Here is a 12268-nt window from a genome sequence, read left to right on the forward strand (position 1 = left end):
GATACTTATTCATCCTTGAGGCACACATTAATTCAGCCAGTTAAAAACATGGTTTAGTCACTTTCTTGTTACCTAAGGCATGCAGCCGCACAGTAGACTTGAAACAGATTTTGATGTGCTCACACACATTGGCTCCATGCGACAATGCCAGAATAACTGAGATGCAAGAACCTTATACATTATTTTATTGCAATTTGAGCATGGAGATTTGTGCAACTGCAGATGCCATTTTTATCTAATGATGTTAAATACTGTATTTCTATGATACGGTGAACTAATGACATAAATGCGAATAACATTCAATCACAAATTGCATAAAATCCCCCCCAATGTGAGAGGGGTACATTAGACACCCTACAGACAAGCACAAAATGTGTCTGCTTACGATCAGGAAAAGTGCTCCAAGCAGCACAGCCTTCATTTTAACATCCAAGTCCATGGGAAAACTGATGCCAAAATTGTCCGCGTCGGTGAAAGACTCTTTCAGCAGCCCAGACCACTGCTTGCTAATGCGGCCGACTTCTACGGCGCCATCCTTTGACAGCACCTAAGATGAAGAAAACCAAGAGTAGGGCATGCATTACAGATACATTTATTAAGAGTAACACCTGCCAAGACATATCAGTACTTTCTTAAACCTAACTTGCCCCTTTATATAACTTGTGCCCCCAATACCGCAACCAGGAAATAATAATAACAATAAATCCGAGCATATTTGTGCAAACCATAAAGCATTAAGAAGTTAATACAGTTAAACTTCAATATAACGAAATTCCCAATATAATGAAGTATTTAACTTTTCATAACCTTTTGTCCATAGAACACTGTGTATTTCGAATCTCAATATAAAGAAGTGTGTTTGTATGCGATGTCAATATAACGAAATTTCGCTGCCGCAGCAAAGGAATGCCGAGACAATAAACGTAAACTTCCAAGGTCACAGACAGTCAAATGATTGAATTGCAAGCGGCTGCTTGCAAACGCACCTCTTAAGTCGCCAGCCACGCAACAAGAGCAACCGCCAAAGGAGAGCAGCATCATGTTCCGTATAATGTTCAAGCACAATAAGATACTATCGCACCCCACGTACTGTTTGCTTTAGGTGCGAGTGAAAGTGTGCGAGGGTGAGACAAGAAAGATGGTGGCTTCATGAGTGCCGCCTTCTCGCACAACCAAAGAGAAACAGGAGAAGGAGAGAACTCACGCCTCTTCGATCAAGTGTGCGCGAGGGGGCGGGGGTTGGGGGGGAGTGGAGGGTAAGTTGGCACCCCTTTTGGCCATGGCTGAGCATGGCTGCAAGTAAAACTAAGCACTTATGCAGCCACACACCCTACTTAAGATATAATCTGCCACCTGTGCAGAGTGAGCGTGCTGAGATGGCATGGCACCGTGGCACCGTGCGAGCTGTCTTACCACACGTTTAGTATTGGAGGTTGCATAATCTCGAATTTCGGTGGCCCATTGGAGCGAGAGCTAGACGAAGCATTCGCTTACTGCTGCTGGCACTTTTCCTGATAGCGTCATCCCAGTGCAGGAGAGCCATCAGCCGCGGGGCGGAGCGCACGCTAAAGCGTGGCTGGCTTCACTTAATTTGTACTGCCAAGATGATATCGTCGATGTACGTGGCATGAAACCATATCACTCGTCTCCGACTCCCAAATTTAACAAAGTGAATTGTTCTCATCCAAATTTGCTTTTTGTGACTGCCCATTAATTGGGAAAATTTTGCAGCTCCTTTGCATGCAATAAAAATCGATCGGCATCATCATCATCAGCCTGTTTTATGTCCACTGCAGGACAAAGGCCTCTTCCTGCGATCTCCAATTACCCCTGTCCAGCGCCAACTCGTTCCAACTAGCGCCTGCAAATTTCCTAATTTCATCGCTCCACCTAGTCTTCTGTCGTCCTCGATTGCGTTTTCCTTCTCTTGGTACCCATTCTGTAACCCTAATGGTCTAACGGTTATCTAACCGGCACATTACATGACCTGCCAGCTCCATTTTTTTCTTTTGATGTCAATTAGAATATCGCCTATACCCGTTTACTCTATGATCCAAACCGCTCTCTTTCTGTCTCTTAACATTATGCCTAGCAATCTTCGTTCCATCGCTCTTTGCGCGGTCCTTAACTTGTTCTCAAGCTTCTTTGTAAGTCTCCAAGTATCTGCTCCATATGTCAGCACTGGTAAAATGCACTGAGTGTACACCTTCCTTTTCAATGATAATGGTAAGCTTCAAAGTCAGGAGCTGGCAATGTCTGCCGTAAGCGATCCCAACCAATTTTTCTTCTGTGAATTTCCTTCTCATGATCAGGGTTCCCTGCAAATAATTGACCTAGGTAAACGTACTCCTTCACAGACTCTAGAGGCCGACTAGCAATCCTGAACTCTTGTTCCTTTGCCCGGCTATTTATCATTATCTTTGTCTTCTGCATATTAATCTTCAACCCCACTCTTACACTCTCTCTGTTAAGGTCCTCAATTATTTGTTGCAACTCACCTGCATTGTTGCTGAATAGAATAATGTCTTTGGCACACCGAAGGTTGCCGAGATATTCGCTGTTAATCTTTACTCCTAAGCCTTCCCAGTTCAATAGCTTGAATACTTCTTCTAAGCGTGCAGTGAATAGCATTGGAGAGATTGTCTCCCTGTCTGACTACTTTCTTTATTGGTATCTTCCTGCTTTTGTTGTGTAGAATTAAGGTAGCTGTAGAACCTCTCTAGATATTTTCCAGGGTATTTATGTAAGCGTTCTGTACTCCTTGATTACGTAATGCCGCTATGACTGCTGGTATCTCTACTGAATCAAATGCCTTTTCGTAATCTATGAACGCCATATAGAGAGGCTTATTATACTCTGCAGATTTCTTGAAAACTTTATTAATGACATGGATGTGATCCATTGTAGAGTATTCCTTTCTGAAGCCAGCCTCTCCTCTTGGTTGAGTAAAGCCCAATGTTGCCCTTATTCTATTGGTACATATTTTATATAATACTTGGAGTAAGCTAATGGGCCTATAATTTTTCAATTCTTTAACGTCTCCCTTTTTGTAGATTAGTATGTTTGCATTCTTCCAGTTTTCTGGGAACTTTGAAGTCGATAGACACATCATATAGAGAGCTGCCAGCTTTTCAAGCATTATATCTCCTCCATCTTTGATTAAATCGACTGTTATTCCATCTTCTCCTGCCGCTCTTTCTCGTTTCATGTCTTGCAAGGCCCTTCTCACCTCATCGCTAGTTATAGGAGTTTCTGTATCCTGTTCATTACTGTTTCTAATTGAGGTATCCTGACTCCTCTGAGTACTGTACAGGTCAGTATAGAATTCTTCTGCTGCTTTTACTATATCTTCGAGATTGCTGATGATATTACCCTGCTTATCTTTCAGTGTATACATCTTGATTTGCCCTATGCCAAGTTTCCTTCTCACTGATTTCAGGCTGCATCCATTTCTTACGGCCTCTTCCCTCTTCCTCACGTTATAGTTTCGAATACATGTATCCCTTACTTTCGCCTTGTTGATCAGCTTTGACAGTCCCGCGAATTCTATCCTATCTCTTGAGTTGGACACTTTCATTCTTTGCCGTTTCTTTATTAGGTGCTTTGTTACTTGGGAGAGCTTGCCTACTGGTTGCCTTGGTGCCTTGCCTCCCACTTCAATTGCTGCCTCTGAAGCTAGCCTCGTTACGGTTTCATTCATTACCTCTGTGTCAACTTCATCTCTTTGTTCTAAGGCTGCATATTTGTTTGCAAGTACCAGCCTGAATTTTTCTGCTTTGACCCTTACTGCACCTAGGTTGGCCTGTTTCTCCTTAATCAATTTTACTCTTTCGCTCTTCAAATTGAGGTGAATCCTGGCCCTCACTAACCTATGATCACTGCACCTTTACCCTACCTAATACTTCTACATCTTGCACTATGCTGGAATCAGCAGAAAGTATGAAATCAATTTCATTTCTTGTTTCACCATTAGGGCTTTTCCAGGTCCACTTTATATTTCTACGCTTCCTGAAGAAGGTGTTCATCATTAGCAGCTTATTCCTTTCTGCGAATTCTACCAGCATCTCTCCTCTAGCATTTCTAGAATCGACGCCGTAGTTGCCAATTTTTTGTTCACCAGCCTGCTTCTTCTCCACTTTTGCATGGAAGTCGCTCATTACTGCAGTATACTGAGTTTGCATAAAAGGTCGAATTTCAGTGTAACGAGGTTTAACTGTATATGGCAACCCATTACAATTGTCAATTCAAAGCAAAGCTTCACGAACACTAATCTTGTTTCATGTTTGATCATCACACTGTCTCCACTTCTGGTTACTGTTTAGAAGTTGGACAGTTTTGTGGCCATATAGAGTGCAAGTTTTACATGCAGAAGTATGGTAGCTTAACATGCCTTAATTTCACACTGCCTTCAGACTTACTTTATCACTGTGTTGCAGTGACTAGCACAACACTAAAGAACAGACAAAAGAAGCAACAATTAACACGCTGCATCATCACCAATTTGTACCTTGTGTGTCCCACTGCATGCGATTGGTATGAAATTTCAACTTGGCCAGCAGTCCAAGATATGCACAAGTTTTGCTCATGTTACAGAGCTCACTATGAGTGAATCACTAATTCAACTTCTGGTACTGCATTAATATACATAATCTATGGAGTGAGCTACATGATGAAACTACACATGGGCTATGGGAGATGCCGTGGCAGGGAGTTCCTATAAATTTAACCAACTGATGTTCTATATGCCTAAATCTAACTACAAGCTGATTTTGGCATTCCACATCCATCGGAATAAGACTGCAGTGGGCAAGGTTTCATTCCTCAGCAATGTGCTCAGCAGCAGCTAGAGTTCCAAGAGCAGTCAGCCACTGTCACCAACAGCACCAGCAGCTTGGCGTTGTGTCCCTTGAAACGCAAGCGGCTGCCCGTGCTTCAACTAAATCTCCCAATGGGCATTGCCCATTTTGTTTTGAAGCCCTAGAGATGTTTTGCAGTATATTGAATAGTATTTTCATATTTCGCTAAAACTAGAGAGGCGTGCACTCATTTCGATGCCTATCGTCATACCTGCATAACCTCTCGAATGTTTCGTAATGTTTATGAATTTCAGCTAGTTTTACGATTTTACAAATGTTGTGTCAAGTTTTACGAAAAAGGCTCAGTTCACAAAAAATATTTACAGGTGATGAAGAATGGAGTGGTACAAGTTAAAAAAAAAATGTGCATACAAGAAAAATTGTGACAGTGTGTGACACTATTGTGGCACCACTAGTCACTCTATAATTAGAGGGGTGCTTGCTTTGAGCAAGCTTATTCAGAGGATAGATATTCTGAAGTAGGCAAATTCGGCAACAACAGTCACTAAAAGGCCACATCGATCTCAAAAATATGTGTTGCTTGTCAGCCTAAAGGTAAATCATCATTAATAAAGTATGCATGTTTTCGATAAAAGGTGTGCAATCAGCACAAACCGTCCCATGCTTGATGTTACCTCTCTTTCTCTCCACCTCACCCCCCCCCCCCCTTTACCCTTGTCATGTTCACAAAAGGTTTACAAATTTTGATGTTCACAGGTTGCCAGGTATACTATCATGTACATGTGCTCCAAATTTATGGTAACAATAGCACAAACTTTATGAACGCGCCTCATACTAAAATAAGAAGTGGCTTCAAATAATGAACTCAATGTTCAATGTTTGTCTCAAAGAGTAGTAAATAATAAAGGGCTGACTGGAGGCCATATGCAAACAACTCACATTTAAAACCTTTGATACGACTTGCACAACTGCAATTGAAAGTTCAGTCAACTATGCAACTCACAAGTGAGAAGCAATTAAGAGTGATTACATTCTGTGTAATCTTGACAATGACTGATGAAAGGAGAAGACTACGTGCGACCAGATGCATGTAAAGTGTCTATTTCATGAAATGCTGACATAAGGCTGAAAATCTACTGTCTAAACAACTTAGAAAGGAGCCCAATGTAATAAAGCAAAATTTTGTTAATTCAGGTTTTACAGGACTGGAAGAAATGTCTGAATTGAATGTTAAATTATTGAATTGTTGAAGGAACCAAACAAGTTCCCACAACATGAACATGCCTTAATTATTGAAGAAATGCTTTATCTTTATTTCTATTTTGTACAAATTCTCTACAAAAACCACAATTCTTGTCATCTCGTAACAATAATAATCACTTGCAGCGGCGAGGACGTCATGACTTCCTTCACAGTGCAGCAGCAGTGCAAGACCAGTGTCATTGTCCAAATAGGTAATGTCCAAAACATATTGGTCATGACATGTTTCCTGCTCCTGCAATAACTTCCGGCACTCGCAGTGCAGAAAAGCATGGCCTTTAAGACTCGCTTTTGTTACTTCGAGACTGCATGTCCATAGGCCTGATGGACACACCTACACACTATACTGTGCAAACCTCAGCAACTAATTGTCCATTACAATGTAGTCGCCGGTAGGTTTGAACCCAGTACTTCTTCCACCATAATATTGTCTTTCTAAACACAGCCACTTATTTAGTACATGTACACAAATATCCAAGAAAGTGTAAGGAAGGAAAAGCCGCTGTCGCAGCTCAATTGGTGGAGCATCGTATGCGTGATGCGGTGATTGTGGATTTGGCTCCCGCTGGTGACCGATTGCCTTTTGCCCCGCTTCCACTTTCCTTTATCTTTAAGATTGTGAAGCTTACAGCAAATTTAACTCTCTGTCATATTTATTTCTACGACACGATTTTTTTTTATTATTATTTTTTTTAAGTGGGTCGTTTCCCCGCGCCTACGCTGTGGCAGTGAATCAGTGGCTATAGCCTTTCAGTCTGAGGTTGTGGGTTTGATTCTGATTCGGCAAAATGTAAACATGCTTATGTACTTACATTTTGGTGCCCATTAAAAAAATTCACCTGGAATACTCCACTACGACGTCCTTCATTGTCCTTGACCACTGTGCAGTTTTAGACCCCACAATATTTTAATTTTTTTTTTATTTCCCCCTACTTTCCTTGGTTTCATTGTCTGTTGGCTTGCTATGGTTGCTACTAATAGTCGAGCCTCTCAGTTCCCTTTACCCTACTCACTCACCTTGAACTCGACATCTCCGCAGATACTCCAGGTGCAGATGGGGCCCTCAATCCTCAGCACACACTCCCCCTCTGCATTTTCCACTCGGAACTTGGGTGTGAGGATGCTCCATTCTTGGATCACATATCCGATAGGGGTGTATGGAGGTGATGACACTTCAAGCTTCTGCAAGGTGAAAGGACAGGAGCAATTACTTTGCGACACCTAATGCAAAGGAGCTGTGTTAAGTCCAGACGGCAAGAAGACCGGCATAGTATGCCCAACAGTAAGCGCATATAGACATTAGTGGCACTGAACTTGGGTGTTGCGACTTGGACATACCTGATGAAGTAAACAAAAAAAAAATCTAGTGTGAACCTACAGTACACTCGCGGAAATATCTGCAGTACTTCATCAGACCCTTATGTATGCTTATAAATTTTGTAGTAAACCTGTGATAACCGTGCAATGATCTGCAATTATTATGCATGAACCTTGTAGCAAATTTGGTAGCAGATTTCAAATAGATTCAATGCTTAATATACTATTTCGAGCCAGGCTCACTGATATGAGTGGCTTGTTTCCACTGCAACAATTGCCCTACATTATTTCATACCAGGGAGGAGCCCATAACAGCCATCACAATAAAATGCAGAGAAATGTTTGTAACCATTGTCACAGTGTGATGATGGTGAAGAAGTAAGAACATTACCAGAAAGGATCAGCAAAGAATGAAGACCTTCTGGGCAAGCTTTTGCAAAGAAAACAAAACAATACCGTTGAACCCTGCAATAACAACAGCTCGAGACAACAAAATCCTTGTAGCAACAAAATATTTTCGTACCCCCAGCAAGCACCCATAGGATTCAATTCATCATGTATCTCACGACAATGAAATGTCCCTACACTGCAATTCCACATTAACGAAATTTACCAGCACGTTAGTCCCCATATTATCTACCTGTGTGACGTTAACAGTGTCCAAAAAGTACTCACGTGCATTTGCTGACCAGTTAAACGGCATAAAACACCCCCATAACATATGCACACGACCGTCGCCATTTTTGTTTACAAAAGTAGCAAAGCACTGGAAGCGATTGCAAGTGCCTGAAACACGGTCTGACTACCATCTTATATGTCGATTCAGTGTTTCAAATGGCACAACTGCATCACCTTCGATTTGGGGTGTTATTCTGGACATGGTAAAATTCCGTCATGTTATCGAACAGGCTATCTGGTCATCTCTGGTTAGCCCATAGAGCTGCTACTCTGATTTGCTCAAAATGCCACCATTACTGAAATTGACATGACAGAATTCAACAACCTCCACAATAGCAACCCTGTATGGACATGTGTTGAGGATTGGCATCCAATGAGTTGTATGTGTGCATACTTTGTGGCTTGGCGTGCATTGAAGCTGACCTGTGATGTGCAGAGAAAAAAATGAAAAAGTCCATGTGCAACCGACGTGGACTTGTTTATAGCGCTTCAGATGGTGGCCACTTCACGAGATGCCATGCCTCTAGCCATTTCTGAGAATTGGGGCCATATTCTGTCACCGAAAGTGATTGCCCGAGAATGTGGCCCTTAATCAAGCATAGCGGTTTCAGTACCACACAGCAGGCATTGCATGGGGATTTTTATGGAGACATAACAAAAAACGGCTGTATTCTCAGTCGATCACTTCCAGGGATGCGCTCACTCATGAGACTTTGCAAAACACTGGATGCGTCGGAGTCTACTGGCAACACATTCCTGGCATCGTGCCCAGACAGCGTGCTTAGCACTACAGGAACGCTGCAGCTCAAATGCTGACACGTCTAGTGCTGATTCAAATGAAATCTCATGAAAGCAATTGAGTATACTGCTCCAAGCCATTTCCTTTGCTCTGTGTAGGCTTGTAAAAGGCTGAACAGCTGTGTAGGCCAGTGCCAAAAGGGAACTGCATGAGCAACCATACCTGCAGGCAGCATGGACAGCAGCAGGAACTACAGCGCAGATTCCTCTGCAGATGAATCACTTCGTTTCCAGCATTGTCAGTCAGTTTGATGTCAAAGGGGCGGTTAGGACCGCAGCAGTTTCGGGAGCAACAATCAGTGTCTACAGAGAAACAAAATGTGCCATTAAAGTGATGGCCCCATAACGACGGTTTAATGGACTGCCGACAAAAAGATACAACGGACAAACGCCTACGTCTTTCACCTGTATACACTGATAGATTTGTCCAAGTACAGTGAAATCCAAGTAACTTGAAATCTCGTAATTCATACTGACGAATAATTTTAACTGATTGTGATCGGTTGGTCCCAACAGAGTCGCATGTATTTGAATGGAGTAAAACTCCCACAAGTTCAAACCACTAGAACCACACAGGGTTACTTCTAATGAGAGCCTCCTAAAGGGTACCTGTAGTACTGCACTTCGAATAAACTTCACTTCATTTCAAAATTTATCACTTTTATCAGCCACCTTTCAGGCAAACCTGAGCCAAAAGTTAGCCTGATGGGTCGCTAGGCACCATAATGACATATACCACGAAAATTGAGCTCTTTAGCACTGAGTGAAATGCTAGGCCAACAGCGCATGCACAAGCTCTCCACAGAACCAGCGTAATGTGCCATGTGAGCAGCATTTTAGCATATTGTCATCGCATCACTGCTCCAGTGGATAAGCAAATTCATTATAGAGTAAATAATTAGCCTTTTAAGGAATTTCTCATCGCCCTACAAATGGCTAGCTTTAAATGCAGTAGCACTGATCTGATAGGATCTGATAGACACCTAGTCTATGGGGCACACCAGTGCAATTATCCTTGTCTATGCATTCTCAGCTTGAATCAGCCACACTTGCGCAGTGATCCGTAATTTCCAAGAGAGCACTTGTAAAACTGCATGGTAAGGCACTAGGCCTTGGTGATACAACACAGTCACCGACCGATAATTCGGACAGCTCCGAGGACATTTCAGACACCTTACAGTGTGCCACTCAAGAATTGGGACTCCCTCCCGCTTCACTTGCACGACCATCTGCCAATTCGGCCACCGAGTTGACCAACCCAAACAGAAAATCAACATTTTAATATGTTGCCAGCGCCTCCTCAAAATTGTAAGTGACAGTCTGACTAATCTCCTTGTAGATCCAGTCGTAGCTGATTGGATCCACGGCACAAGCCAATCCATAGAGTGGCCTATGGAGGACTGCATTTGTTGTTTTTCACTAGAGTTCCGGACGTCCAGGTTTGTTCCTTCAATTGTTCAATTGTGACCAGTCATGGGTGCCTTCTTTAATGCAATTAGTTTTTTATCAGTTGCTATCATCAAACGGCACCAACCCCCTTCACAATGTCTCCATCAAAGAGGGTGGTGGTTAAGTAAGGGAACTATCGGAAGATGACTGCTGCAAAGAACCCTATGCTCATACGGCTATCGCAACACGGCCAGCCTTCGTTAAGTTGCAGGGGAGGGAGATTTGGTGCATTTCGTGAACATACTTTCATTTACCTGTAACAGCAGCCGTGACAATGATCAATATACAGGCTGACCAAATGACACCCAAGCATATATGTGCATGTGCAGCAATGCATTGACCAGCTTTTCTCACCGCTTATGGAATAAAGACTTACTTTCTGGCCAATTCAGTATTTAAAACTGCTTATTCCGACTATTATGCGGTCCTCACCGATTCCGAATTGCCAGTCAGCGACTGTACCACACGTTATCAAGCGCATAATTCGAAGGGGCTCTCTTTCGTTTTATTCAAATAATTTTGTGGTTCCCTTGGAGTTTGATTAGCGAGGTTCCACTGTATCTGTGATGAATAAAGGCTATATTGCATCTTAATTTGGTTTTACAAACCATCCAGGTAATGAACTCAAACCGCAGAACTTCACAACATAGACGTCAAGGCAGCTCACAGCTTAGGCAAGCTTTTTAGATATTCACTGAGTGCCAAACAGGCGCTAGGTGGAATGCAAGGTCACACAGTTACTGCTCTCGTTCCTCACTCAGGCCAAAGAGCAAAGCCTTCATTGACTCTGGACTGTCACTTTCAATGTAAATCGCCACTTATCATCCTGCACATTGGCTTGTGACGTACGAAATGCAAAAGATTTTGAAAGTGAGGCAAAAGCAATGAACTGGTAAGACTTTACAGGAAGTAGTTTGACACGTTTAACTCTTTTGTTACCAGGTCTATTAAGTTTTTAACACATTTAAGGTATAACTGTGAAGCTCAAGTGAAGTAGGTGAATGCTAAAGGAAGTGCATATATGTGAAATCTATAATTGGACTACATCTGATTGGATGAGAAGTAAATTCATATTAGAAACAGAGAAAACAGAACCCTGACCAATATGGCATTATCAAGGGTGTTGGAAGAGTGAACAATGCTTCCATGTGGAAGCCAGAACATCAACCCCTTTGCCAACACCATTTTGGTCAGAGTTCTGTTTTTTCTGTTTCTAATATGGAGTGCATATGTGCTGCAACTGACAGCATGAGAAATGAGAACGAAAATTATGAAAATCAAAGCGCACCCAACCCAGGACACTTGCTGCGCGGCTTAGTGAGTAACGATGATTACACTGTTGACCCCACTGAAGGTAATGGGGTCCACTGGTCAGCACATATGAGCAGTATAATGAAAAACTAACTACCACAACATGTTACGTTAGAACTCTAGTCAAAGTTTAATGTATTTATTAATACTAGAAAGAAATCTTTATGCTTAATCATTCAACTAACACAGGTATCATAGGTAGCACAAAAATTTTTTGGACTTTTCATGACTGTATCTTGTGCTAGTAATCTTTGTTCAAAACTCTGTCGTTACTTGTTACACTGTTACTTCATCACTTCACAGCAATGGCTACTCAGGGCCAATACTATCACTTGTGCAATATGCCTACTCAAATCTCCAGCTCGGCACAAGAATCTCAGATTACAATATTTTAGAGCGCAGCAATTAGGCGTCCATTTCTGCGTTGAGCGTCGGGGTGCTTCGTCCTTCCTCTGTGCAACCAAGCAAGCGCAGAGCGCTGCGGTGAATAGAAGAAGGTGATAACCAAGAGAATGCAAGGAGAAAAACTAAGGAGGAGGTTACAGTGAAAGCATGAGGTGGAAAGTGGAGGAGAGTATGGCAAAATGGCGAGGGAGGAACAAATGACTGCGATAACAAAGAGCGCGAGGAGGAAAGCA

The 12268-nt window shown here is 42.3% G+C and overlaps 1 protein-coding gene across 1 annotated transcript in view; it reads right to left on the reverse strand.

The window, feature by feature from the left end:
* LOC142572243 (phospholipid scramblase 2-like) overlaps nt 1–12268 on the reverse strand; it is a 35851-nt gene that overhangs the window by 9885 nt on the left and 13698 nt on the right. Inside the window, exons 5-7 of the mRNA XM_075681215.1 lie at nt 9034–9173; nt 7095–7259; nt 386–547 (exon numbers count right to left, since the gene is read on the reverse strand). Coding sequence (XP_075537330.1) covers nt 386–547; nt 7095–7259; nt 9034–9173 — 467 coding nt within the window. The remainder of the gene's footprint in view (nt 1–385; nt 548–7094; nt 7260–9033; nt 9174–12268) is intronic.

Source organism: Dermacentor variabilis, chromosome 2, assembly GCF_050947875.1.
Source record: "Dermacentor variabilis isolate Ectoservices chromosome 2, ASM5094787v1, whole genome shotgun sequence".
Classification (NCBI taxonomy): Eukaryota; Metazoa; Arthropoda; class Arachnida; order Ixodida; family Ixodidae; genus Dermacentor; species Dermacentor variabilis.